Source organism: Fusarium falciforme, chromosome 4 (assembly GCF_026873545.1).
Source record: "Fusarium falciforme chromosome 4, complete sequence".
In the NCBI taxonomy this organism is placed as follows: Eukaryota; Fungi; Ascomycota; class Sordariomycetes; order Hypocreales; family Nectriaceae; genus Fusarium; species Fusarium falciforme.
Genome location: NC_070547.1, coordinates 1200633 through 1227487, shown reverse-complemented (window position 1 = coordinate 1227487; position 26855 = coordinate 1200633). Strand labels below are relative to the sequence as shown.

Sequence of the window (26855 nt, the reverse complement as noted above, 5' to 3'; positions counted from 1 at the left end):
AGGAGAGGCGAGAATTGTCCAAGATCTGGGGCTGCCGCTGCTGCGACACTGATATGACTATAAGCTTCCGGTATTTTGAGTCTGATGACATCAAGCTGGTCACTCTCACGGCGTGGAAAGATGTCGGCCGCGGGATGAGCATCAACGATCCTGCTTGGAAGTCCCATAGTGTCGCCCCCGGGACTTCGAGCCGCCAATGCGAGATAGGGAGTCTATACCACCTATTCGAAGGAAAGAAGGGGAGCAAGGTTTCGATCCCATACATGCCCGAGTTCAAGAAAACAATGCTTGAGGGGTCATATAGGTCACAGGAGCAGCTTCCCGCCAGCTTTACAACCTGAATGTCACAACAAAGGACAGTCTCGATAAGACTCCCATCGGGCTATCTAGAGCTTTCACAGTTTTTGAGGACATAATTGAAACAAGAAGCCAGCCTTTCCAAGAAGGCATGCCCTAAAATGGAACAGCTATAACGTTAAGGCCTTGTCACCCTGCCATAGCTCTGTTGAGGTTGACCAATGTTCCCCCAGAATAGTATTTTAATTTTACGTCTCAGAGTCAGGCAGTTAAGAAGTGCGAAACCCACATCATCCCATCCGGATAGCATCCATGGATCTCAAAGTCAACCACAGATGTCACGCACTGCCCGAGACCTAAGCTCCCTGTGCAGGTAGGCAGTTACGGCCATAGCAGACTCCATCAAAAAGATCTCTTATGAGAAAAGATAGTCTCGTCCGTTCCTGTCATATAGAAGGACACAACATTTATAGGTAGCTCTTGACAAAGACTATCCAGAATGTATATAAGGCAAGTAGAATGGGTAGATATGTATTTGCTCATATATCAGAGAGAACACCCCCTTAGACGAGGTTCAAGATAACAAAACCAAACCATCATCTCAAACTACGATGTCTGCCCCTGGCCTGACCAATTCTCGCCTCCACCGTCGCAACCGCGCCGGCTCAATTCCGTATGGGAGTCGAACAATTGCGAACAAACACCTATAGTCGATGCAAATGATGGTCCAAGTGCCTGAGTCTGGGATAGGAAAGGGTCATATTATGGGAAAGGGCCATATTATGCAGATCCGATCGACTCTGAGTCGTATTCGAAATGAAAGAAGATAACCCGGTGAGAGCACTGGAGTTAAAAACGATCGCTCATCAGATAGCGGAGCATTAGCATGCGTGATGCCATGCGTCTGCTACACCCTAGGTTGGGAAAGTCTCGCTTATTCTCTCTCGCTCTCCTCTTCCATCTTTACCTGGTTCGAGTCCAGTCCCACGACTCTCTTGTCATGCTCTCATGTCAGCTCCCGACACCTATTCTAGAACCCGTTGAAGGATATCTTCCTCGACACCTTCTTCATTTTACAGTCTCCATAAGTTCCTACGCTTTCATAAGCGAAGAGAAAATAGTAGCGATACATCACCATCGTTTAAACACCCTCCGATCTGTTGGGGCGTTTTATGGGACCAAGGTCCAAGATTCGGTTTGCCCTCTGAAAGTGATTAAGGTAAGATACCCTCATTGCCCCGCCCAAACAAGATGAGTTTTTGTGTATGTACCAAGCCAGGTGCCTGATAAACCCCGTCCATGGCCATTTTTTCCCAGCTCGCTGGCGATGTAGGAGTGAGCTAGGACCGGGTGTGCAGTGTTCAGACATCCGTGCCTTGACGTCGATGTACATGATGAAGCCAAGTTCAAAATTAGAACACGCCTGGAGACTCTGGTACTCCTTGCTGCACGCCATATAATCGTGAAACTACGCCAACAAAGACAGGCCCCATTGTCATCTTGATCCAGGTACTAGAGGCAATAGGCAAGTGGAGGGCTCTGGTATTTGATCAGCTTAATGGATTGCCACTGCAGACAAATTGTACGGAGAATTTGGGATATTGAACCAATCCCGTCACCAGTTAGCGATGTTCAACATTATCGGGTCATGTTTGCTTCGCGAATGCATCAAATGTTGACTCGAGAAACAATGCACCCCACACAGGTGGAAGATGATTGCTACAAATTAGATAAGTAAAGGTAAGAAGCTAAACAATTAGACTTAAATTCTCATAAAATATAGTCATAAGTTTTGCAAAATTGAGGTTAAGTTTAGATTATGTTTTGATAAATGATCGAAGATGCGAGTACAGAGTACAATGTAGACAGAAGTTGGTGTTTTTCCTGTGTCCTCGAACCCGTCCAAGTCCCACTTGGGTTCACTGTTTTGTGGCTGGTACCTCTCAAAGCTGCGACCCAGCCACACCACCGCTCAATCACCTCTCCAAGCTTCAAATCCAACAGCTCCATGATCAAGACGAATGTGTCTAAATCTCATATGTTGCTGCCTGCAGGAATGACTCTAAAACTCAAGACACTAAAATACCCTTAAAATGAGTCATTTCGTCACATGGAACCTGTCCTTTTGATCTTGTTGTCCTTTTGGCCTCGTCTTCTGTGGCATCTGATAGCGTGGCTCAGGCACCAACCGCAAACCGCCCCTCCTCTTGGCAGGTTCCTTGGCGTTCTGTGGCGGTGTCCAATCCGCACCTGGAAGAGGCCAGACTATCCCAGCTCTGAGCTCATCAACCGTCTTCATCTCCATCCTTCCCAGTCCAACATCTTACCCTCGACTGGGACATCTGGCTCTGGAGTCCCTATCGCCTTGATCTCTCGTCCTCGTATTCATATCTGCTGGAGACCTTGTGCGCAGCAGCTCCTTCCCAACCGACCACCCACCGATTGACCGATCCCTTCATACCTCGGGTGCGCCGCAGCTCCCTTCGCCGCTCAATCATGTCGATGCCTCCTCCTGGCGATGGCTTCGGCGGCTACGCAGGCCAGCAGTATGGCCAATACGCCGCCGAAGAACAGCAGCCTCAACAAGGCTATGAAGATCAAGCCGCCGCCCAGCAGCCGCAGCAGCACGAAGCCGCCCACCACAAGAAGAAGAAGCGAGGATATGCGGCCCAGGCATTCGAGGTTGGTACTGGCGCCAACGCCGTCGCCGGTGGCCAGACCCAGAGCGCTCCCCAACAATACGGCGCTCCTGCTGCTCAGGCTGCTCCTGGCTATGGAGGTTACCAAGCCGAGCCTCAAGCTGCCGCTCCCCAAGGCTACCCAAGCTATGGAGCACAGCAACCCGCCGCTCAGGCTCCTCAGTACGGTTATCAAGCTCCCGATCAAGGCTATCCAGCACCCGGCGCTGGTCAGCCCGCGCCTGGTATCGGTGGTATCACCCAGGGTATGGGCAACATGAGCGTTGGAGGACAGCCTCAACAACAACAGTCCGCCCAGCAGGCTCGCCCTGCTGTTCTCAACCAGCTGTACCCTACCGATCTCCTCAGCCAGCCCTTCAATGTCTCGGAGCTCGACCTTCCTCCGCCCCCGATCGTTCTCCCCCCTAACGTAAGTGGGCAAACTGTTGCGGCGGGATAATGAACCTAGCGGCTAACCTGCGTGCACTAGACGAGCGTGACCCCATCTCCCAACGCCAACTGCTCCCCGCGATACTTCCGATCTACGCTCAACGCTGTTCCCACCACCCACTCTCTCCTCAAGAAGTCTAAGCTGCCCCTCGCTCTTGTTATCCAGCCTTATGGCTCTCTTCACGACGACGAGGACCCCGTACCCATTGTTCAGGATCAGGTCATCTCGCGCTGCCGACGATGCAGAACATATATCAATCCTTATGTCACCTTTTTGGACCAGGGTCACCGTTGGAGGTGCAACATGTGTAACCTCACCAACGACGTCCCCCAGGCTTTCGATTGGGATGCTGCTGCCCAGCAGGCTGTTGACCGATGGCAGCGACCCGAGCTGAACCACGCTGTTGTCGAGTTCGTTGCGCCTCAGGAGTACATGGTTCGCCCACCCCAGCCTCTCATCTACCTGTTCTGCTTCGATGTCAGCTACGCTGCCGTTTCGACCGGCCTCCTGGCCACCGCGGCCCGAACCATCTTAGACAGCCTCAACAGGATACCAAATGCCGATCGCCGCACGCGCCTGGGTTTCTTGGCTGTCGATTCTAGCCTCCACTACTTCTCGGTTCCCAAGGACTCTGACGAGAATGCCGAGCCCAGCATGCTGGTCGTCAGCGACCTCGATGAGCCCTTCCTCCCTATCCCCACCGACCTCCTGGTTCCCCTGACAGAGAGTCGCCAGAGTGTTGAGAGGTTCCTGCAGAAGTTGCCCGATATGTTCCAGAACAACCAGAGCAACGGCTCGTGTATGGGATCCGCCCTCCGCGCTGCTCACAAGCTCATCTCAACCCTTGGTGGTAAGATTGTCGTCCTGAGCGCATCTCTTCCCAACATGGGCGTCGGCAAGCTTGAGATGCGAGAGGATAAGAAGTTGCTTGGTACATCCAAGGAGGGCGGTCTCCTGCAGACTGCTAACAGCTTCTACAAGAGCTTCGCTGTGGAGTGTTCAAAGAGCCAGGTGTCCATCGACATGTTCCTCTTCTCCTCCCAATACCAGGATGTTGCTTCTCTGAGCAACCTTCCCCGATACACTGGTGGTCAGACCTGGTTCTACCCTGGCTGGCACGGCTCACGACCTGAGGATGCTCTCAAGTTTGCCTCAGAGTTCAGTGACTACCTGTCATCCGAGATCGGTCTGGAGGCTGTTCTCCGAGTCCGTGCCACCAGCGGTCTGCGGATGAATACCTTCTACGGCAACTTTTTCAACCGAAGCTCTGATCTCTGCGCTTTCCCTGCCTTCCCTCGCGACCAGTGCTACGTGGTTGAGGTGGCGATTGATGAGAACCTCACCAAGAACGTCATCTGTCTCCAAGCTGCCGTCCTGCACACGACATGCAATGGCGAGCGCCGCATTCGTGTCATGACTCTGGCTCTCCCTACAACAACAAACCTCTCGGACATGTATGCCTCTGCTGATCAGTGTGCCATCACCACCTACTTCAGTCATAAGGCGGTTGAGCGAGCACTCTCGAGCGGTCTTGATGCTGCCCGAGATGCTCTGCAGGGCAAGATCACAGAGCTTCTGCAGACGTTCAAGAAGGAGCTCGCAGGAGGCAGCATGGGCGGCGGTCTGCAGTTCCCTGCCAACCTGCGTGGCCTTCCCCTTCTGTTCCTTGGTCTGATCAAGAACGTGGGTCTTCGCAAGTCATCCCAGATCCCCTCCGACATCAGGTCGGCGGCCCTCTGCCTCCTGTCAACACTTCCTGTGCCTCTTCTGATGCGAAGCATTTACCCTCGGCTGTACTCTCTACACGACATGCCAGAGAATGCAGGAACACCTGATGAGCAGACTGGCCAGATTGTGCTCCCTCCTGCGCAGAACCTGTCGTCAGAACGACTTGTCCCTTACGGTTTGTACCTGATCGACGATGGGCAGACCCAGTTCCTGTGGGTCGGCCGAGACGCGGTGCCACAGCTGGTTCAGGATGTGTTTGGAGTGGAAGATCGAAGCCAGCTCCAGGTCGGCAAGGGTCGCGTGCCAGAGCTGGACAGCGATTTCAACGAGCGTGTGCGGGCTGTGATCCAGAAGAGCCGGGATCACAAGTCACTGGGTGTCGGCAGCATCACACTGCCCCACCTCTACATTGTGCGGGAGGATGGAGAACCCAGTCTGAAGATATGGGCCCAGACGCTGCTTGTGGAGGACCGAGCCGACCAGGGCGTGAGCGCAGCGCAGTGGCTGGGCATGTTGAGAGAAAAGGTGAGTTGGTGACAAGGACTACAAGATGGGCAGACTGAAAGCTAACCACGATGCGTGCAGGTTGTTCAGTAAATCAACCGGGTCAAAGTCATACCCCTGTAGACGGACAGATGGATTGGAGCAGTCCTTGTAATACCGAGATGAGGAGGGATTCATGTTGGGAAGTTGGGAGTCGGGGTCTTGGGGATGGCTGGCTGCTTGAACAACAGAGAGAAGGGGGAACGAATGATGGATGTCTATTAGAGAATGGATTCTTTTGTGCGCAACGTATGCGATGACTGTGAATGACTGGAGGTGAAGCTGAAGCTAGTTGCCGTCATGCCATGAAACTGGCGTATGATGATGGAGCATGGCAGTTGGTTCAAAGATGGAAATACGACCTGGGACAGCAACAATCAAGCTCGCCCAGTCAATGCACGTGTCCCAGACTACCTTGGACAGGCCAAGAAAGCCCAGAGCCATTCAAGGCTTGAAGCTGGAATGCGCGATTGATGCAGAGTATTTTTAGAAGCCCAGCATTCCAAGAAGGGAACCTAGACAGACTGAGAGGCCAGAGGGCCACCCGGATTCTTGGGGCAAACCATGGCCAGGGAGATGGCGGCCCGCAGATGGGCAGCTCCCCGTGAATTCTGATACAGGCACCAGACACCACCACGCCTGTCGCATGCAGGCAGTACAGCAAGATACAAGGGGCTCGCGATCCAATGATGAAACGCGGCAGCGGTGGTGGGTGTGAAACACACGCGGCTGGCAGCTGATGCAGCCAATAAGGGGAGGGATTAGGCGCCGGGGCTTCTGAGAGGTTATTTTAGGACGAGTTGAGAGGTGGTATCAATCTTGCGAGTGTCTTGTGCCTTGATGGTCGAACCACTCGAGATTATCATGAGCGTCGTTGATGGGCGAATGGGCAGAGTAAAGTTCGGAAACGGCTCAAAACAGCCGCGAGAGAGGCTGGATATTGACCGTGACTGGAGGGCCTCGATACCCTTGTGGCAGGTTTCGCTTCCCAGTCAGATGGTGAAACGCATGAAGAATAGCTGTCGGTGTATGTGCATGTGGTAACCGGGACTCTTTGTGCGACCAGGATTGCTTACCGTCGGCGCTCCACCGAAAACCGGGCAGTGCAAAAAAAAAAAAACGAGTCAGGAATGGATTCTGGATGCTCCATATCAAGCCAAGATTAGGTGCTTTGGCAATGTTTCGACGTCCATGTTGCTATAGCTCAACCCCAGGAAGAGAAAAGGCCAGCCAGCCATGCGCAAGGGCCGGCGGCCGCCCTTGCTCGCAGTTTTGACAGGAGTCTTGGCGTCAATGGGAAAGTGGAATTTGATGTCATCTTGCAGGCCTTGTCGGGTGTCGTCTCAGAAGAGGCGTGGTGGTGTTGATGCTATCTTTGTTTCCGGGGAGCTGGGGGGCCTTCCATCCATCCTTCGGTAGGGCAGTCAGTGGACGAGTTTGAAACGGTGAGCGGACGCCACACCTTTTAGCTACAACCAACTTGAGCCCCCCTGGAGGTGAGCGAATGGGTACAGTGGTGTACATGACAGTTAGCGTCTACCTGCATTCTACCTGGGTCAATGCACCGGTGCGGGCGAGGTGCAAGTACAGCAAAGTACCTGCAGCCCACACCTGTCTTGCTGTCCGTCCCGCCCGTTGCCGTACGGGAGCTTCAAAGTCCATCCATCCACCCATTCCATCCCCCCCTCTCTTCCCCTTCCTCCTCCCTACATCCACTTAAAGCTTGCAAAGGGCCACCGCATTTACCATTGTTCGCTTCTGGCCCTGCAATATCCGACGCTGACGGCGACGATAGCATCTTCTTCTTTCTTTTTTACCACATTCCTTTTCCTGTGCTGCGCTATCCTGTCTTGTCTTGCCTTTATCGTTCCAGATTGGAACTACTTCGCTTCATCCCGGCGGGGCTCTAAAGAGGTACGTGCCTGTTTCTTATTACCCCTCCTGACGATCATTACACCCAGTCAGTAAGGTATCCGGCGGCCGGTCTAGGCGGCCAGAGGCAGGAACCAAGATGGCGACCCCAGCAAGCTTCTCCAAGCCAGAGAGAGGGTTCGTTTCGTCTTGAGATCCGAGCTCTCCTTGTCTCAACCTCTTGGCGTCCGCAATCCTCTCTCGAGCTCCAGGACAGAGCCATCTAGACCGGCGCAGGGCGGCCTCTTACTTTCCCTCAGGTGTTGCCTCTGTCGAAGCCACCGCCCGATCGGCCTGGGATGTCCATCTGGGACTGACCCCGCTGTGAGCGAGCATGTGGTGCTTCCTAGCCGCCCAGCGCTGGCTTCATCACATCTGGCACGCAATCAATCACTCACGGTATCGTTCAGTCAGCAGCCTGACGGACGTCCACTGGAAAGTGGACAGATCAGATGACGGGAAGCCCCGTTTACTACCTTAATTGTCCTGGTCTCTTCTTCTGTTGCCGCAGGCTTGTTCCGCCTTTTCAACTCCTTCCCCCGTCACGTCTTGATTCAGTCTGACTCGTCTCGACTTGTCTCGTTCTGCCCTTGGAATATCACTCGTCGCTTACCTTGCCTTGCCTTGCCTACCCGACTCTGAACTTGCCGAAATACCTTGTCCGTTCCTTGACACTGACATTTCTGGGCGCCCGCTCACAGACCATCTCTGGCGACCAGATTCGGAGCCATTCTCCGTAGCAACTTAAGCCCGTGTCGCGATCCCCCCTACCTATACTCACCGTTCGCGACGGCGAGCCGACTGAAACCTGGGCCATCGCCACGACGCTAGCTGTCTACGGTCCTCGACCGCCCCCGTTTGTGCCCCGCGCCGCCGCGGCCTATTTGAAGAAGCACGGCCCGAGCGGAGCTGAATCCCACGTTTGCTACCTCGCTTGACTAGAGCGCCGTTGCGACCCTACTGCGAACGAGAACATCTTGGACCCTTTTTCTCTTCTTCATCCGCCTTTCCCCTCGCCACGCCAGCGGGATATAAACCGACAGCTTCCAGCCCGACAGATTCGTGCGTCAGACGTTTCTCATCAATCAACAAGCTTGCGAGTGTACTGGGTGGATCTCAGTGCCCAACCCCTCAATCCTCCTCATTGACCAGAGCGCGAACAAAGGAGACTTGGCTGGTCCCTTTCTTTGGCCTTCGCAGTAATATTTCGACACCTCCGGCGACCGCGCAACCTCAACGCGACGTCCGTTACAAAGACTTTTCATCCCTCAGTTTATCTTCCACAACATCCAACGCAACCATGTCCCGATCGAACCCCCCTAACCCCACGGGGTCACGCAAGATCTCTTTCAACGTCAGTGAGCAGTACGACATCCAAGATGTTGTAGGCGAGGGTGCATATGGTGTGGTCTGGTATGTTTCTTTTCGGCTCTTGCGCCAAATAATGCTAGGCATGTTGCTAACGGCTCGACCAGCTCCGCCATTCACAAGCCTTCTGGCCAAAAGGTGGCCATCAAGAAGATCACACCCTTCGATCACTCCATGTTCTGTCTAAGAACGCTGCGCGAGATGAAGCTGCTGCGATACTTCAACCACGAGAATATCATCTCCATCCTCGATATCCAGAAGCCCCGAAATTACGAGTCATTTAACGAAGTCTACCTCATCCAGGTGCGAATGCCTGCGCTTTGTCGCAAAAGGAGTGGAAACGACTAACAAAGTAATGCAGGAGCTCATGGAGACGGATATGCATAGAGTGATCCGCACCCAGGACCTGTCGGACGACCACTGCCAGTACTTCATCTACCAGACGCTCCGCGCGCTCAAGGCCATGCACTCGGCCAACGTGCTGCACCGTGATCTCAAGCCTTCGAACCTTCTGCTCAACGCCAACTGCGACTTGAAGGTGTGCGATTTCGGTCTTGCGCGATCTGCGGCTTCGCAAGAGGACAACTCGGGATTCATGACCGAATATGTCGCGACTCGATGGTACCGCGCACCCGAGATTATGTTGACTTTCAAGGAGTACACTAAGGCCATTGACGTGTGGTCTGTTGGCTGCATTCTGGCCGAGATGCTCAGCGGCAAGCCTCTTTTCCCTGGCAAGGACTGTAAGTGATTGGAAGTGAAGCCTTTGGAGTGTTATCTAACGCTTTGCCAGACCACCACCAGTTGACGCTTATCCTGGACGTGCTGGGCACGCCCACGATGGAGGACTACTATGGAATCAAGTCGCGCCGTGCTCGAGAATACATCCGATCTCTGCCTTTCAAGAAGAAGGTGCCGTTCCGAACGCTATTCCCCAAGACTTCGGACCTCGCTCTCGACCTGCTCGAGAAGCTCCTCGCATTCAACCCGGTTAAGCGCATCACAGTGGAGGAGGCTCTGAAGCACCCATACCTCGAGCCCTACCATGACCCTGAGGACGAGCCCACAGCGCCCCCGATCCCCGAGGAGTTCTTTGACTTTGACAAGCACAAGGACAACCTCAGCAAGGAGCAGCTGAAGCAGCTCATCTACCAGGAGATTATGAGGTAAACGTACCTACCAATGGCGAGGATATGTTTTCGTATCTGGGATCTGGGATCCAGATTGCCTCGAAGGGAGGAACTTGATATCATGGCTATTGGGCAGGCATTGTGGCAATCATGACACTGTAGTGACTGGGACATATGGATGAATAGCATGGCGGCAGGTTTGGAGATGGTAGATAGACATACCCAAACACAGGCGCGCACACAATCACCTCTCTGGTATTATCCTGCATGGCATGGGCTTGGCGTGTGCCGGGTGAGGTGCTGGTGGTGGCAACATGGAGGGAGGACAGAGAGGGATGGAGGCGAGAAGGGACGGAGAAGATTACGATAAAGTGCATACTGAAACCATTTTCCTTTTATTAGTCATGTTTAGTTATATCCAAAAGAAGAAGTTCCATCATGACGGTTGATAATGAGTCGAGGGGAGTACAGCACGTGTCGCAGGCTGGGCTGTGAAGGGGCAACGGTCTAGACCACGGCTGTGGCACGCTTGAATAGGCGTTGATGCAGGGCGGATTATTGATGATGATGATGGCAACCGGCGCCATTGGCCAGATGAAGCTAGCACGTTAGGTAATGAGGCTCCCATGTTCATGACCATCAGCATGTTTGGCCTTGCCAGCGTGTACAAGGACGAGGCGTCAGCTGGTGGCCAAGGCGACATGATAGTCGAGACTCGAAGATTTGATGTTGATGGCATCAAGAATTCCTGCCCAACTATCCGTAGGTAGGTAGAAAAAGGGAGGTATTCAGTGTCTGCGTCAGACACATACACTATCAGGCGGTCTTGGTCTTTCCTTCCAGGTTGTCTTGTTTGGCGCCCGGGGCTGACCCCGCTATATCAAGCTCCACTAGCTCCCCCAAAGTAGGTGCGTCACGGCCACCTAACGTGTCGTCCATACCTTCTGTGTCTGGCTACCTATCGTTGACTCTTGGATCTTTCTTCTGGAGCCCGCCAGTTCCCTCGAATGTCTCAGATCCAAACAGATCGATTCTGTTCATCAGCCAACTCTTCCCGTCGACCCTCGACATCCAACCTTTTTCTGCTTTATTCAATGTTTCGACCAACTCTTCAAACCTTGATCTAGGTTCTCTTTCTCCACACATTATCTATACGGTATACCTACCCACCCACCCACCTTTGTCCTGCTTCTACCCCAAACATCATGAGCTCTTCGGACCGCAACGACTCCCCCGAGACTCCCGACTCTTCTGGCGCTGGCACACCCTCCAACTCGAACCGAGCCTCTGCCTCGTACATCTCCAACATGTGGACCGGCCTCATCCGTCGCTTCTCCAGCGATTTCCCCAGCCAGGCCGACACCGCCTACGATGAGGACCCCAAGCACCAACAGAACGGCAAGGACGGCATCAACGGTGTCTTCACCCCCGTGCGCCGCACCGCTAGTCCTCTGCGCCCACCACCCCTCGACCCTCTTATTCTCCACGGCTACCGCGAGAGCACGCCCGTCTCGGCCAAGCTGCTGACGGGCGCCGTCGCTGAGGAGATCCGCGCCATGATCCCCGAACGGCTGCGCATCGTCGACGACTGGCACCTCATCTATAGCCTCGAGCAGGATGGCGCGAGCCTGGCGACGCTGTACCAGAGGTGCCGGCAGTACGAGGGCAAGCGAGCGGGCTTTGTCCTGATTGTCAAGGATCTTGAAGGCGGGGTGAGTATACTTGAAACCAAACAATGGCATGACATGACGTTGTTCCTCTAACACGGTGCAGATCTTTGGCGCATACCTATCCGAATATCCTCACCCGGCGCACTCGTACTTTGGAAACGGCGAGTGCTTCCTCTGGCGCGCCTCAACTCTTGCGCCGCTTCCTCTTCCACCCTCAGCCGACACGACAGACGTCAACACGCGGAACACGACGCTCGCCCCGCCGGCTTCGTCAGAGGGTACCACGCCCACGGGCTCGCGTGCGCCGTCCCCCGCGCCGAGTGAGGCAGTTCGGTTCAAGGCGTTCCCCTATAGCGGGCTAAACGACTTTTGCATGAACTGCGAGACGGGCTTCCTGAGCGTCGGGTCCGGCGGCGGACACTACGGGCTCTGGTTGGACAACGGGCTCGAAGTCGGGCACAGCTCCCGGTGCGAGACGTTTGGCAACGAGCCGCTGAGCGATGAAGGAACCAAGTTTGGCGTCATTGGCGTCGAACTTTGGGTCATGGGGGTGTAAGTGCATGATCCCATGCTGTTTTTCGTTACTGGTTTGCACGGCGCTTGGTGTTGTTTTTCCTGGGTGATGAATGGATGGATGGTTGTCTCTCCTTAAAGAAAAAGATGGATGTGTTGCACGACAGGTGAGAAATATCGAGGCTTGGGAGCCGCGCAACAACTTGTTGGGTACATACGGAGGGAGGCTTGGGCAACAAACAAAAAAGACACGGGGTGGATGAGTAGACTTAATGATACCCGGAGCTGACACTCCCGACTCTTTCTGCTGATCTCGCGGTTGTCATGATGTGACATGACTTGTTGAGCTTCTCACGGGTGTTCAAGGCATGAGGAGGGGGGTTTATGCTTTGATATTGGCACAGTATCAACTTTGATTCCTAGTCATAAACTCTTGGATTCCGTCTAATACGCCCTGCGGCGTCGGTGACTCGGCGCACACGTCGGGCTCAAAGCCAAACGACTTGAGATGGTCTCTTGTCGTAGGCCCAATCGTCGCGACATACGTCTTGCCATCCCGCACGCTCCCCTCGCGCACCTTGCCCGTCTTCGGGTCCAACACGCCCATGACCCGGAGCAGGCTATCGCACCCCGTCGGCGAGAAGACGACCACCCACCGTGCGGGCGCATCGTGCGTCTCGGAGAGCACGCGATCTAGGTCGACGGGGAAGCTCTCCATGACGCCTGTTCCGTAGACGACCGTCTCGTCGACTGCGATGCGCTCGCCGTCCGGCAGCCCAGGGTCCTGCAGCGTCTTGGGGATGATGTCCCGTCGAGTCTCGCCGACGAGGAACAGCACGGGGGGCAACGACGGTCGTCCGGCGTGCCATTCGCGGTAGTGAGAGAGGATATAAGGGGCGAGGGTCGCGCCGTTGCCCGTGTGGCTGCCGAAGACGCTCAGGGGAGGATCCTGCGGGACGGCGGCGAGGGCGCGGGTCGTCGCGGGGCCGACGCTGTAAACGGGGATGTGCTGGAGGTGAGGCCACGAGGTCGGGGGGTCATTTGTGATACTATCCTTTTCTGAATATCAATCAGCATGTGCGATTCTACTCAGTGAAAGTCAATTGACTTGTTCTTAAGACGCACCATCCTTGCCGTCCTGCACCAGCTTCACAAACGCCTCAACTGCGCGCTGTGATGTAAAGATCAAGCCGCCATACTCGTGATGCTCCTTGTTTCCAATCCGTCCCTCGCGGAGTACCTCGGCAACCTTTTTCATGCCCTCATCTTGGAATTGGTGCAGCAGCACGGGGACAAACTGCGGCGCAAAGGAAGCTCCGGTGGCGCTCGTCTCGGAGAAGAGGTCCTCGTATGAATCGCCGGGGCTTGACCTCGTCTTGAGCAGGAGGACCGGCACCTTGTCGGAAGATGTCATGTTGACGTAGGGACCGGAAGAGGGAGTGTCAATGGCGAGGCTGAGGGATCATGAATCGGAACTCGGAGCGAGGACTGATCAGCAACTTTTTGGAGGGACGGGGAGGAGGGGCACTTGGAGGGAAAAGGTGGGCATGGCGTCACTGGCGGGCATTTTTGATAGTGGATGCCGGGAGTGAGGACGGGCGCTAGTGACTAATTGGGGCTAGTGTCTCGCTGCTTCAACCGTCGGTATGCAGACATGGGGTGGAAGAGTATTGTAAAACCTTTGATGAATTTGTGAAGCTTTTTATTTATATTGTTTGATGAGGATTCACTGAAATTTCGGTGCTAAATCGCCTATCGCAGTTGGTCCCCTGGCATTGTAAAGGGTTACCTCGGTAAGAATCGAATAATGGTATCACCAAAGTCGAACGTCTATCCCGTATACGCAGTACGCGGGAGAAATGTGGGAGCGGACATTCAATGCCAGCTTGGTGATTCAACACACACTCGTGATTAATATCAGCACGAGAAAAATACAAGAATGCAAGTGACTATTTAAAAGATGTTTAAAAAACTCTTTGTGTAAAGATGTAATTAGCTTAGAAGGATCTCTATAAGAACTTTCCTTTGCTTTAGATCGCTTTCTCCTTCTTTATGATTGATGTTGTAGAAAAAGGGGAAATAAACTGATGAGCATCTACGAAGAATATCCAGGTACTTAGATTTAGTGGTGCATCGAATTGCCAAGTTGGTACGTCAAACATCCGCTCTCATCGACATCCTCCAACTCGGTCACAAAGTAAGGTCGCCCGGCATACTTCCAAACATCCCAAAGAGAGATGGATCCAAAGCCATGTCCTCAAAAGGGTCGCGATGGCCCGGCGCGATTACTCCTGGAATATTTTTGAAAAGATCTACCCCAGCATTAGCATGGTCAGATATCACGGAGGGCAATATTGCTAGGGCAGCATCGATGCACGCCTTGCTAGATTTGGCGTTTTCTTCTCCAGAAGAGCTTTTCACAAAGGCTCGTCGGTGCAGGAGATAGACAGCCTTGTGTATCAAAATGTCCAAGAACATACGATACAGTATCGTGATGGGGTTGTCGGCAATCGATGCCTCGAGCGTTTTGTGCTTTAGCCATGCCGGTATAGGTTCGACGGTTTCTTCAAGCTTGGTGCTTAGTGCAGAAATTGTGGCGGCCAAGGGCAGTCCTCCTTCTGTTGCATCGTATATCTCGGCCGCCAGTGTGATGATGCGGTGTCTTTGGATGATGTATAGCAGCGAGCTGGGCTCTGTCAGTGGCCGCTCGTCTGGAGCTTCGTCATGCTCGAGGCTTATGTCTCCGTCAAGCAAGTGGGCAGGAGGGTGTGTATCACACTGGGAGTCCTTGATGATTCGTGGCAGTCCAACTTGTGTGCTGGTGAAGAAATCCATATCGTAGAGCGTCATCCATATCCTTCGTCTGAGCTCTGCTTGTAATGGTCGAATAGTTGGCCAGTGAGCTGGGTCTCGGTGCAGTCCCATGCGCATGGCAACTTGGATGACGACGCCCATTAGGACTCAGGTGCCGACATACGTATCGACACTGGCATTCTGATCAAGAGCGAAGTGCAAGGTCAGTGTTTCAATCGTGTATTTGCTTGACCGCAGATAATCCCCAGCAACCAAGCAGTGGATGGTAAGGGTTCGATACGTCTCCAACGTGTCCTGGGATTCACTCGCGGACAAGCCAGAGGCTCTGATATCTTGTTGCTGGAGGAATATCGAGATGCCCATGATGCTAAACAAGAGGCCTATCCACATTATCGGGGCTGTTGAGAGATTGGCCCAAAAGTTTGTGTACTGAGCAGAGTAAGTGAGTATACTTCAGGGTATGGCACCTGACTCTCACCTCAGCGAGGAACGTGTTTCGATGCAGAATGACTGATGGCGCTGGTTAATTAATGAGTATATATATATATACATTGAAACTCACCTGGGGCAAAGTCAAACGTGTTGAAGAAGTGCGAAACGTGTCTGTCAATCACCTTGCGGGGCGGCATCATGGCTAGAATCTGCTCTCTCGGGAGACAGGCGACACTCGTCAGGAGAGACATTCTCGTGGTCGGTAATGCCATATCATCAATAAGTAAAGTCGATCCCGGGCTCATTGAACTGTCCGAGAAATCGTCAGATAGTTCGTCTTTGAGCTGTCGAATCTGCCAACCATCAGTACCAAACTCATCAAGTCCACTGCGTCAGCACACACATCGTCTAAAATCGTAGCCCAATGAGAACTACCGATGTAAATAGCATTGCCATCTTCGAGACTCAATTTTCCAATGCTTGCTGCTGTATGCCCATCGGAAGACGTTCCTTGAGTCGCGGCGTCTTTAAGGGCGTGTGACACTGGGACACCGGCCAAGGGTGTCTGTGAACTCTGCGCTGCCATCTCAGTAACGAGACTTTCTATGCGGGCAACCCTCTAACGAGCATTTCGGCTCCGTTCATGAGGCCTATAGTCAACGGCATCTTTGCGTTCTTCCTCTGAAGAGTTATAAATGCATTCCGCACCACGCCGTAGGCATGCGCTGCAGGGAGACTATCTATTGCACCGAAGCCTACGACAACAGTTGTCAGTTGACGGGTCCGTCATCTGAGGTTCAACTTACTTGCGGCCGCGACAGAAGTTGCAGCTCAGTATAGGCTTATCCCTTCTCCTGCTTTGGTACGCCGATTGGGAAATCATTGCTGTGGTGGTGTTGACGGAAAGATGTGGGGGATTATGGGACGCGTGAAGGTAACTACCGTGCCGGGTACGGAAATAGAGGCGCTTCGCACAGTGGGAAGCATGAGAACTTGGAATGACGACCATGACCGAATACACACCTTAGCTAAGAAGTTAGCTGAGGGTTAGACGGGTAATCAGAAGAGACTATATGAGAGCTCTTGACGGCCTTAGATTGTTTACCCTAAATCTAAGGTTGCGATTAATTCAAGATACGAAAAACCAGTGATGAGACTCTAGTTAGGGTATGTAGCCATTTGAATAATATCTTCAAATCTTCCTCAGTTACACGTCCTACTCTTTTCAACCAATGTGTAAATGCGACTGTTGATCGGCTTGTCCTTTCAACACCGGAGGGACGGAGGGTAAGTGGGTCCAATATCCGGAGGGTCACGGCGGAGGACCCGAGACGGACGGTCGGACAGTCATCATGTAAGCTCATTGGTCAATGGTGTTACAACCAAACCATTGCGACGACTGTCCGCGATGGAATCATGACTTTAATGCCCGCCCATGAACATTTATAAACCAAGTCAGTCAGCCCATAGACACATTATGCCCACCAATCTAAAATTCCTTTCATCCTTTGCTTTAGTGCCCAAAATGATGCCAACAGAGAAAGTCGACGTGGTCTACCCTTCGGGTGTCAGGCTTATGCTGCTCATGACATCCGTCTTTATTGGCATGTTTCTAGTAGCACTGGTACGTCAAACATAATGAAGCTCATTTTTATGAACGTCTATCCACTAACCTACTTATAGGACAAACTCATTATCTCGACCGCCATCCCCGTCATCACCAACGAGTTCCATTCGGCCAACGATATTGGCTGGTATGGCACGGCCTATCTTCTCAACAACTGCGCCTTCTTGCTTGTGTTTGGAAAGATGTATACATTTCTGGACGTCAAGGCTACTTTCATGGCAGCCGCCGTGTTGTTCGAGGTGGGCTCCGCCATCTGTGGCGCGGCACCCAACTCGATCGCCTTCATCATCGGTAGGGCCATTGCGGGCCTGGGCGCCGGGGGTATACAGTCCGTGGTTGTAAGTCTTCATCCTTCTCGCTTATCATACTTACTCACATATCAACTGGCTAGCTTGTGATAATCGTCTATGCCGTCCCACTCCAGAAACGGCCCATGTATCAAGGTCTCTTTGGAGCCGTGTATGGGATCTCCTCCATAATCGGCCCACTGGTCGGTGGTGCTTTCGCCACAAACGTTACTTGGAGATGGTGTTTCTATCTCAATCTCCCCTTGGGGGGCGTGGTGCTGGTGTGTGTCTTCTTTCTGCTTCACATCCCTGAGCGTTCCACCACGGCAGACACCTTGCGCCAAAAGCTACAACAGCTCAACATCGAGGGACTATTGGCTCTCCTTCCTGGTGTGGTTTGTCTCTGCCTGGCACTCCAATGGGGAGGGTTCACCTTAGATGTAAGTCCAAGTCCCAGGTCAAGCCAACCGAGCTGACTATCGATACCAGTGGAGCAACGGCAAGATCATTGCATTGCTTATCGTCTCTTTCACGCTGTTGATCGCCTTCATCTTGATCCAAATATGGAAACCGGCACAGGCAACGGTGCCACCACACATATTCATCCAGCGAAGCATCGCCGGTGGGTTCTGGGTGAGCTGCTGCGTCGGAGCACACCAGACACTGCTCATTTATTTCCTACCTATCTGGTTCCAGGCAATCAAAGGTGATTCGGCCGTCGAAAGCGGCATCCACCTCTTGCCTATGGTGCTCTCGCTTGTTGTTGCGTCGATCCTCACGGGAGTGCTGACCACCCGTGTCGGATACTACATGTCATTCTTGATCTTGGGCATCTGCATCGCCGCTATTGGTGCTGGAGTTCTCGCTTGCCTTCACGTCGACGCATCGGCGGGTCAATGGATCGGATACCAGGTCTTGTACGGCTTCGGTCTGGGCGCTTGTTTCCAGGCGCCTAACATGGCTGCGCAGACGGTGTTACCTCGGAATGAGGTCTCCATCGGGGCTTCGCTCATGCTTTTCGCCCAGACGCTCTTTGGCGCCATCTTTGTGTCTGTCGGTCAGAACGTTCTTAATGGCGAGCTAGCTAAGCGCCTGGCCAAGTTCTCAAGTATCGCTCCTCAGCAGATCGAATCTGCTGGGGTGACCAGTCTCTTTGAGATGATTCCGGACAAGTATCATGGGGCAGCTCTGCAGGCCTACAATAGCTCGTTGAGTGTCTGTTTCCGGGTCGCGCTCATAATGGCCTGTCTTGCCATTCTCGGTGGTCTTGCTATGGAATGGCGCAGCGTCAAAAAAGAAATGAGGGAAGAGATTGATGACGGCATCGAAATGAGGACTGTTGAAGTATAAACTGCCGGGTAGTTGAGGATCTCGGACAGGTTTTGGATGTAAATATGAAGGAGGGACTTGATGGTCGTTATTTCATACATATTAGAATAAGTGTATTATTAGACAATTTTAGGCAGAACATGCAAAAATTAGTAGACTGTTATCCCAGTATTTACCCATCTTCAATAGCCATGCTAAAGTGAAGTGAGATTCAATCTGCAAAGGGTCGTCAAGGAGTGAAACAATAAGTCAGATGACCGGGAACCCGCCAGCCCCACTTTAAGCCACAACACCAAGGACCACGATCATAACGATCACTCATATCATAACGAAGAGAGCTAATAATTAGCTAATTTAAGCAAATTAGTAATATAAATAGATCAGATGATAAGAAAATTAGCTCCTTAATAAGCCTCCTTTTCCTGCTCTTGCCCCATTAGGCTCCTTGTTGCATATACCTCCTTTAGCTCACACACAACCTGATGAGGTGGTTTCTCAACCTTCCGTCTCTTTGCAACACGTGATTGGCTCACACGAGCTTCTAATTGGTCGGCTCGATCTGATTCCATTACCCTTTTGAGGGTCTCTCTCTCTAGCCCCTTGCCAATCGTGCGGCAAAAAAGCCTCCTAGTTGGGGTCAATTCCTCAACGTGGAAGGCAGCCCTTGCAAGGTCAGCCACATCTTCGGTCCGCTTGGGCGTATGAAAGAGATAATTCAGGCTCCTGATTTGCTGCTTGTGGGGTCAAATTACCTTCTTCGGCAGCTTGAGCCTCTTCTTCGTCCGGTATCACGTACGGGCTCGAGAGAGGTTTTTGAATATCGATTGGCCACAGGCCTGATCCTCGCTAGCCACTCTTGATATTGGCTTCCGTAAATGCAGCGGCCCGAGCCTTATAATAACATCGAAGGAAGGTTGCCTTTGCCGTTGGGCCTTCTTCAACCAATGAGGCCACAAGAGAGAGCTCATTTCGGTAATTCCTCTTAAGATTGCAAAAGCATGATAGGTCAAGAGGCTGAAGGATATGTGATGTGTGTGCCGGCAAGTGACAGGGGTGTATATTCGCTCTGAAGCAACCAAAGATGAAAGCCTCAGATAGGTGACTATCGTGCCCATCTAGGAAAAGGAGCCTCTTCTCATTAGCTTCTTCCGGTTCGGTACACGGGATGAAGGCCTTCTCGAGCCACTCATGGCCAATCACGTTATTAGTTCAGCCCTTTGGAGATGCCGTAAAGAACTAATTGCTCAAAAAGGAAGGATCCTCTGGAAACCACTGTTGTTGAGGCTCTTGACCTTTGAAGATAACCAAAGGGGGAAGGGTCCGGCCATCCGCACTTATACACTCAGTAATAGTAACCCAATTGCGTAACTTAGGGTCCTTTTTGATTGCTTTCCTTCTCTCTGATCGGCCGACCACTAGGCCGTTGAGCCCGACTCCTTAGAAGATGCCAATTTCATCCATATTCCAACGATAACAGCATCGGATAATGACGACCTCTGGGTCCTTCAATTGATCAAACTAAGACCGGATGATAACTGCTTTCGAGCCTCCAATTCACTTAGCTTCAATTCGAGCCGCACGGAGCGTTTTAATTCGTTGGTTGCGGGCTATGAACCTTTCAATCCAATGCTTGCCAAGCGGCCTCGAGTCTCCTTGAGCCTCAAGCACACGCTGCACTAATTGCCTAATTTGGAAATGCGTCAACGGGGTTCCAAGGGCATCTTGGACTCTCAGCCAATCACAGATCTGCTTTTCAAAGGAATGAGAAAGCCGCTGTTGGCCCTCATGAGCCTTTCCTTTTGGCTCCTTTCCGGCAAGTCGGTCCCGGAGGGAAGATCGAGGAACTGAGTGTTGATTGGCTGCTTTGATGACTGATATGCCGTTTTTGACCTTCTGAATTGCCTCATTGAGGTCTTCATCCGTATATTGAGGCATTCTGATTGGCTAGAATAGCTTCAATTTGATATAAAGATCGTTATAAGTGATCAATTTGATGAGGGTTATGGTGTTGAAGGGAAAAGCGGGGTTGGCGGGTTCCCGGTCATCTGACTTAGACATCTGCCAATACATAATTTTATGCTAATGCATATCCACATGTCACCCCACGCTCAAAAGTGGCAGGCGGGAGCACCTTATTTCTTATCGATAAGGTCTTGGCGATGGAGCCATCGCCATTGACGTCTTCTGATGGCCTATTTTCGTTCCTGGACCGGCTTCTCGGGAGGGCTGACAAATTGGCGTCACACCACGACAAGGCCAGGACCCGCGGCCTTTAAGCTCTTTTTCTTTTAAGTCCCTCTTTTTCTCTTTCCTCCTGTGGTTTATCTGTTTACCTGTGCGAGCGGCTATCGATACGTCCCCTACTTCTGGTTGCACCAAAGCTCCGGCCTTCGGTCCCTTTAATCTTGTTGCACCACTCGCCACACCCGCCCACATCTCGCGACAGGAACTCCGTGGCGCCATGGCAGAAGAGCCTAGAGATACACGGGACGACAAGTCCTCGGCGGTTACGTCCGCTGCCCCTGGCGCGCTGGCCCCTGCGCAGGGAGGAGGCTCTGCTGAGCCGCCCAAGAGGATCCCCAGGGGAGTGGTCCTGGGCCCGGATGGCAAACCGTGAGTCAACGACGCCCGCTATATCCCCGGCACCAGGACTCCCTCTCGTGTCATATCTTTGTGTCTCTGGAATCGAACTATTCGCTAACCGTGCTATCTCTCTCACCCCATGCAGATGTCGGAATTGCACGTCTTTCGCCGCGTGGGCCGCCCAGACAAAGGACACTCTCAAGCACGGCGCTGCACGGACACCGACGGCGACACAAGGGCCTCCGGCCGACTGCCCTCCGGACGTCGAGACACTTGGCCGGAGCACGTGGACTCTGCTGCACTCGATCGCGGCTCAGTACCCGGAGCAGCCGTCCAGGGGCCAGCAGTCGGACCTGCTCAGCTTCGTGGGCCTGTTCTCCAAGTTGTACCCGTGCTGGGTGTGCGCCGAGGACTTTCAGGGCTATCTACATCGCGACGCGCCCAAGGTTGGTAGCAGGGACGAGTTTGGCAAGTGGCTGTGCGGCGCACACAATGAGGTGAACCGCAAGCTTGGCAAGCCCGAGTTTGACTGCTCCAAGTGGGAGGAGAGATGGCGGACTGGCTGGAAGGACGGCCGCTGCGATTGAGCTGAGGCTACAAAATTTCGGAGCTCGACCCGAGAGAAGCTCGGACGGTGTGAGCTGAGGCTACGAGGCTGGATCGCCGGCCGGGCCGGTGGATTCAGGGTCCAGGACGGTGATGTGATTTTTTTTGGGGAGCCTCGGTGTGCGGTGTACGATATTGGTCTGAGATCAAGGGAAGGGTGTCCCTTCGGGGATGCACACCGGTTGGTTTGTGTACTTTGTATGATGACTCCCCGGAGAAGACGTGGTCGAGGTGGATACAGCCAATTCCTTGAGAAAAAGAGTGGGATATTCTAGAGAGGAGGATAAAAGAGGCCAGCATCGGGAATCAGGACATGGCAAGGACATGCATGGCCGATGTTGACATTGACGACATGACGGGACAAGATGGTTACACAGCAGGGGCGTCGAATGGATAGAATCTCTTCTCACGATATGTATGATATCAGATACAAACAGCTCCCTTGTATAATACACAGTGTACATGCCGATGGACGTACCTATAGAAGGGTTCCCGGGCAGAACTTCTAGAAGGGAACTAGAACAGGGTCTATATCTAAGCATGTATCGAGGTCCTGTCTTGTAGACCGTAGCAGCAGGTCTCCCTCGTTCGCCGCACCTAAAAGGAACCGTATCAAATCTCCGTGCTGTTCGGCTCGCAGCTCCGGTGGAAGCATGGACGAGGAAGACCCAGCCCTGCCAGACCACCAGGCCGTAGCGAAGAGCCAGAAAGAAACGTCGTTTTTCTCCCAAAGAACCGTGTGCCCCCTACCCTACCCGCCTGCCCGTGTGTGTCTATCCCTGCTCCATTCGGTGTTCCCCCTTTGGCCGGTGACGAGGCCACACCGCGATAAGGATGATCTGACAAGGCCTTGTAAACACACACGGCACCGTCTACTGAACTACCGGGCCGCCTTACTGCTGGGTCCCCCCCTGGTGCAACGAGCGGGCGCTGCAGCTTTCAATCTCTGGTTACCTTACCCTGCAAACCAGTCCCCATCTCGCATGCCCGTCAGTCTCTCTTGTCTCGGGTCCCAATCCCTGCGATGACGGGTTCTGTAACGCGATGTCTGGTCGACCCTCGTAACCTCATACCGACGGCAAGAAGCGGCAAGGAGAGGAAAGAAGAGGTTTTGAGAGTCAAGAGGTTGGCCTTGTTTTTTTTTTTTTTTAATTGCTTTCGCAGTTGAATGTCCGTTTCTCGAGACACAATATGCCACCACCAAAGGGCCTTTTACGGATACGATATCCCTGCCTCAGCCCGCAAGCCCCCCCTCTCTTTGCTACGCAGCTGCGAATAGGTGCCTCATTTTTGTTACATAGGTAGTATGCGTAGGTTGTTGTCGTCTCTTGTCCCATCAATGCTCGGAACGACATGCCGCCACCATCTCTTGAGTCAATGCTCACGGGAAGGGTGAATGCTACGGTCTCATGCAAGATGCCCTGCTGCTGCTCACTGCCGGAGCTGGCAAAGCCATCGGCCAGGCGCGCATCGTACCCTACAGTACCCGTAAGCCAACTGGATGGTCTCGCCATGGTCGTCATAGCCGTTGGCAAAGAGCGCACTTGGACCCCCGTTCCCAATTGCCGCATCTTGCTTGGTTGGGCCTCGACTGCTTCTGGCCTCTGCTGCATCTCGTTTGCTGCGGTGTTCCGGCAAAAACAACGCCATGGGTTCGTAAATATCCATCCAGTGAGACCCATCGCCGTCCCGTCGGATATAATCATTTATGGCATGGTCCCGGCCCGCGCTCGGCCACACAGAGAATGTGGTCCGGCCTAGCCGAGAAAGAGTCAACAGCATCAGGGATCTCACATCACATCGGAGCTGCCCTGTATACCGCAAGATGGGATCGCGGCTGGTTTGCTTCTTGTTTGCTTTGGCTCTGGGCCCTTGTTCCTTGCCCTGCCCTGTCCGGCATCCCACCTCCCATGGAATGGATGCTGCCACATCTATACAGTACTCGAGAGCTCGTACAACTTGCGACACCTACAAACGTGCCATGGCATTTCTGGTTTAGAACCTGCATCGAAAAAAAAGATATGGAGACCTGAGCTGTCTCGATCATCCCCCTACAGCATGGCCCTAGTCTAGTCTGCCCGATTGAGGGACCCGTCAGAGGAAAGCTTGCATCATATGATTATTGTGCTGTAGAAAAAAACCTGAGAGGCGTCGGTGGCATTACATCACCATGGCTGAAACGCTCACCACTGGCTCGAGGGGGTTCTCACCTCGCTCTTTCGGGTGCCCGCCCGGGAGCGAGCGATGGAGCGATCACTCGAGAACAGCCGTAAATGTCATGTCGGACCTGGACCTGATCCCTAACCCTCATTCATGCCGCTGTGCTGCGTCCCCTGCTGGCTCCGATTGCGCTCATATCATGATGGTCTTATTTTTGGCAGCCAAATCAGATTCAAGGATCGAATGCGTATACGCCCGCTCTTTCGAGGTGTGGATGGATTGGATGGATGGGATGTCCTTACTCAACCTTCTACAGTAGCTGTTGGCTGCTGCTTTCGTCTGCCAGAACCAGAGTATAAACATCTCACGTCCCCTCCTCCCGGATCCAGCTTCTTTCCCATCTCCATTCTTATCAACCTGCATTCCATCCATCACATTGTCTTGGTTTCAATCACCCAGACACCCACATCTTCCATATAAAGCTTGGCTAGCTTCACCTACCTACCCCTCCAGCACCGAGCTTATCAGCTATCGCCTCCATCATCAATTCCTCTAGATCTTCAGCAACCACCATCCAATCTACCCCATCATGAGTGAAGATCAGGTCCAGGGCCTCAAGCAGCCCATCGACGTCGCCGAGTACCTCTTCAAGCGACTCCACGAGGTCGGTGTCCGCTCCGTCCACGGTGTTCCAGGCGATTACAACCTCGTTGCCCTCGACTATCTTCCCGATTGTGGTCTCAAGTGGGTCGGCAGCGTCAACGAGCTCAATGCTGGTGAGTCCTCATTATGACTTCATCCTGATTCCCCTCAGTCACTAACGTCTCTCTCCAGCCTATGCCGCCGATGGCTACGCCCGAGTCTCCAAGATTGCTGCTCTCATCACCACCTTTGGTGTTGGTGAGCTTTCCGCCATCAATGGCCTCGCCGGTTCCTTCTCCGAGCACATCCCCGTCGTCCACATCGTTGGCTGCCCTTCCACTATCTCCCAGCGCGACCAGATGCTTCTCCACCACACTCTCGGCAATGGCGACTTCGACGTCTTCGCCAACATGAGCTCTCAGATCTCCTGCAACATGGCCAAGCTCACCAAGCCTTCCGAGATTGCTGAGCAGATTGATAGCGCTCTCCGCGCTTGCTGGCTCCAGTCCCGCCCCGTCTACATCATGCTCCCCACCGATATGGTTCAGGAAAAGATTGAGGGTGCTCGCCTCGAGACCCCCATCGACATGGCAGAGCCTGAGAACGACCCCGAGAGCGAGGACTTTGTCGTCGAGGAGGTCCTCAAGGCCATGTACGCTGCTACCCGTCCTGTCATCCTGGTTGATGCTTGTGCCATCCGTCATCGTGTCGTCGAGGAGGTGCATCAGCTCATCGACAAGCTCGAGCTCCCCGTCTTTGTCACCCCCATGGGCAAGGGCGCTGTGAACGAAGATCACCCCAACTATGGTGGTGTCTTTGCTGGTGAGGGATCTCATCCTCCCCGAGTCAAGCAGATCGTCGAGGAATCGGATCTGCTCATCACCGTTGGCGCTCTCAAGAGTGACTTCAACACTGCCGGTTTCTCCTACAGAACCTCCCAGCTCAACTCTGTCGACTTCCACAGCACTTACTGCAAGATCCGATATTCCACCTACCCTGGTGTTGCCATGAGGGGCGTCCTGCGCAAGGTCATTGACAAGGTTGACCCTGCTTCCATGCCTGCGCCTTCCATCCCCGAGGTTGTCAACGAGGTCGAGGAGAACTTTGACAGCTCTGAGACCATCACCCAGGCTTGGTTCTGGCCTCGCATTGGCGAGTTCCTCATCCCCAAGGATATCATCGTGACCGAGACCGGAACTTCCAACTTCGGTATCTGGGATACCAGATTCCCTCCCAACGTCACTGCTCTCAGCCAGGTTCTCTGGGGCAGCATCGGCTGGTCCGTTGGTGCTTGCCAGGGTGCTGCACTTGCAGCCAAGGATCTTGGAAACGGCAGACGAACAATTCTCTTTGTCGGTGATGGATCCTTCCAGCTGACTGCTCAGGAACTGAGCACCATGATCCGACATGGCCTCAAGCCCACAATGTAAGTTGACGTCTAGCTCCTCTCATAAAGTATTGAAAACTGACGCTAACTCTTCCAATAGCTTCGTCATCTGCAACGATGGTTTCACGATTGAGCGTTTCATCCACGGCATGAATGCCGAGTACAACGACATCAACGAGTGGAAGTACAAGGAGTTGGTCAGAGTGTTTGGCGGTGAGAAGACCTGCAAGACATTCACCATCAAGACCAAGGACGAGCTCAACGACCTCCTGGTCGACGAGGAGTTCAAGGCCGCCGACTGCCTCCAGTTCGTTGAGCTCTACATGCCCCGGGAGGATGCTCCCCGTGCCCTGATCATGACGGCAGAGGCCAGCGCCAAGAACAACGCGAAGAAATAAACCTGACGGATAGAATGGTTTTGGAAAATGTTCCTGGTGAACAGAATAAATGGGTTGGAGGGAGACAGACAGTGCCCGGCCACTTGGTCAGGCCCTGGTCTGGGTTAATGGTAATGGCTGATTGGTGCGGTGCGCATTATAGAATGGCGGTTTGCTGAGCAGGTCTTTGCCTGAAATTGTAAAAGCGAATATTATTATGAGAATTGATCAGTTTTCAGTTTTTGAGTGTTGATGATCAAGTTTGTGAGCTGAGCTGAAAGGTCGTGTGATGAGGAGAGCTGAAGTAGGACGCGGATACACG

At 53.1% G+C, this 26855-nt stretch overlaps 9 protein-coding genes across 9 annotated transcripts; 6 read left to right on the top strand and 3 right to left on the bottom strand.

The window, feature by feature from the left end:
* Positions 1 to 2793: 2793 nt before the first annotated feature.
* Positions 2794 to 5751, top strand: NCS54_00513300 (Protein transport protein SEC24; the record flags this gene model as incomplete). The annotated part of the gene is made up of 3 exons (XM_053150648.1): positions 2794 to 3405; positions 3466 to 5679; positions 5740 to 5751. 3 exons carry the CDS (start codon positions 2794 to 2796, stop codon positions 5749 to 5751), a joined length of 2838 nt encoding a protein of 945 aa, XP_053006623.1.
* A 3157-nt stretch (positions 5752 to 8908) lies between these two features.
* On the top strand, positions 8909 to 10146 carry NCS54_00513200 (Mitogen-activated protein kinase; the record flags this gene model as incomplete). Its single annotated transcript, XM_053150647.1, has 4 exons — positions 8909 to 9021; positions 9084 to 9279; positions 9338 to 9719; positions 9770 to 10146. 4 exons carry the CDS (start codon positions 8909 to 8911, stop codon positions 10144 to 10146), a joined length of 1068 nt encoding a protein of 355 aa, XP_053006622.1.
* Positions 10147 to 11311: 1165 nt separating this feature from the next.
* Positions 11312 to 12332, top strand: NCS54_00513100 (Oxidation resistance protein 1; the record flags this gene model as incomplete). Its single annotated transcript, XM_053150646.1, has 2 exons — positions 11312 to 11818; positions 11880 to 12332. 2 exons carry the CDS (start codon positions 11312 to 11314, stop codon positions 12330 to 12332), a joined length of 960 nt encoding a protein of 319 aa, XP_053006621.1.
* A 363-nt stretch (positions 12333 to 12695) lies between these two features.
* NCS54_00513000 (Uroporphyrinogen-III synthase) lies at positions 12696 to 13703 on the bottom strand (the record flags this gene model as incomplete). The annotated part of the gene is made up of 2 exons (XM_053150645.1): positions 12696 to 13348; positions 13415 to 13703. 2 exons carry the CDS (start codon positions 13701 to 13703, stop codon positions 12696 to 12698), a joined length of 942 nt encoding a protein of 313 aa, XP_053006620.1.
* Positions 13704 to 14479: 776 nt separating this feature from the next.
* Positions 14480 to 15220, bottom strand: NCS54_00512900 (Fungal-trans domain-containing protein; the record flags this gene model as incomplete). Its single annotated transcript, XM_053150644.1, has 1 exon — positions 14480 to 15220. One exon carries the CDS (start codon positions 15218 to 15220, stop codon positions 14480 to 14482), a length of 741 nt encoding a protein of 246 aa, XP_053006619.1.
* Positions 15221 to 15250: 30 nt separating this feature from the next.
* On the bottom strand, positions 15251 to 16121 carry NCS54_00512800 (Fungal-trans domain-containing protein; the record flags this gene model as incomplete). Its single annotated transcript, XM_053150643.1, has 4 exons — positions 15251 to 15532; positions 15582 to 15613; positions 15666 to 15888; positions 15939 to 16121. 4 exons carry the CDS (start codon positions 16119 to 16121, stop codon positions 15251 to 15253), a joined length of 720 nt encoding a protein of 239 aa, XP_053006618.1.
* A 939-nt stretch (positions 16122 to 17060) lies between these two features.
* NCS54_00512700 (MFS domain-containing protein) lies at positions 17061 to 18799 on the top strand (the record flags this gene model as incomplete). Its single annotated transcript, XM_053150642.1, has 4 exons — positions 17061 to 17159; positions 17219 to 17500; positions 17554 to 17889; positions 17939 to 18799. 4 exons carry the CDS (start codon positions 17061 to 17063, stop codon positions 18797 to 18799), a joined length of 1578 nt encoding a protein of 525 aa, XP_053006617.1.
* A 2209-nt stretch (positions 18800 to 21008) lies between these two features.
* On the top strand, positions 21009 to 21948 carry NCS54_00512600 (Sulfhydryl oxidase; the record flags this gene model as incomplete). The annotated part of the gene is made up of 2 exons (XM_053150641.1): positions 21009 to 21391; positions 21507 to 21948. Exons 1-2 carry the CDS (start codon positions 21240 to 21242, stop codon positions 21946 to 21948), a joined length of 594 nt encoding a protein of 197 aa, XP_053006616.1. The 5' UTR covers positions 21009 to 21239.
* Positions 21949 to 24716: 2768 nt separating this feature from the next.
* NCS54_00512500 (Pyruvate decarboxylase) lies at positions 24717 to 26554 on the top strand (the record flags this gene model as incomplete). Its single annotated transcript, XM_053150640.1, has 3 exons — positions 24717 to 24903; positions 24962 to 26195; positions 26257 to 26554. 3 exons carry the CDS (start codon positions 24717 to 24719, stop codon positions 26552 to 26554), a joined length of 1719 nt encoding a protein of 572 aa, XP_053006615.1.
* Positions 26555 to 26855: the final 301 nt, after the last annotated feature.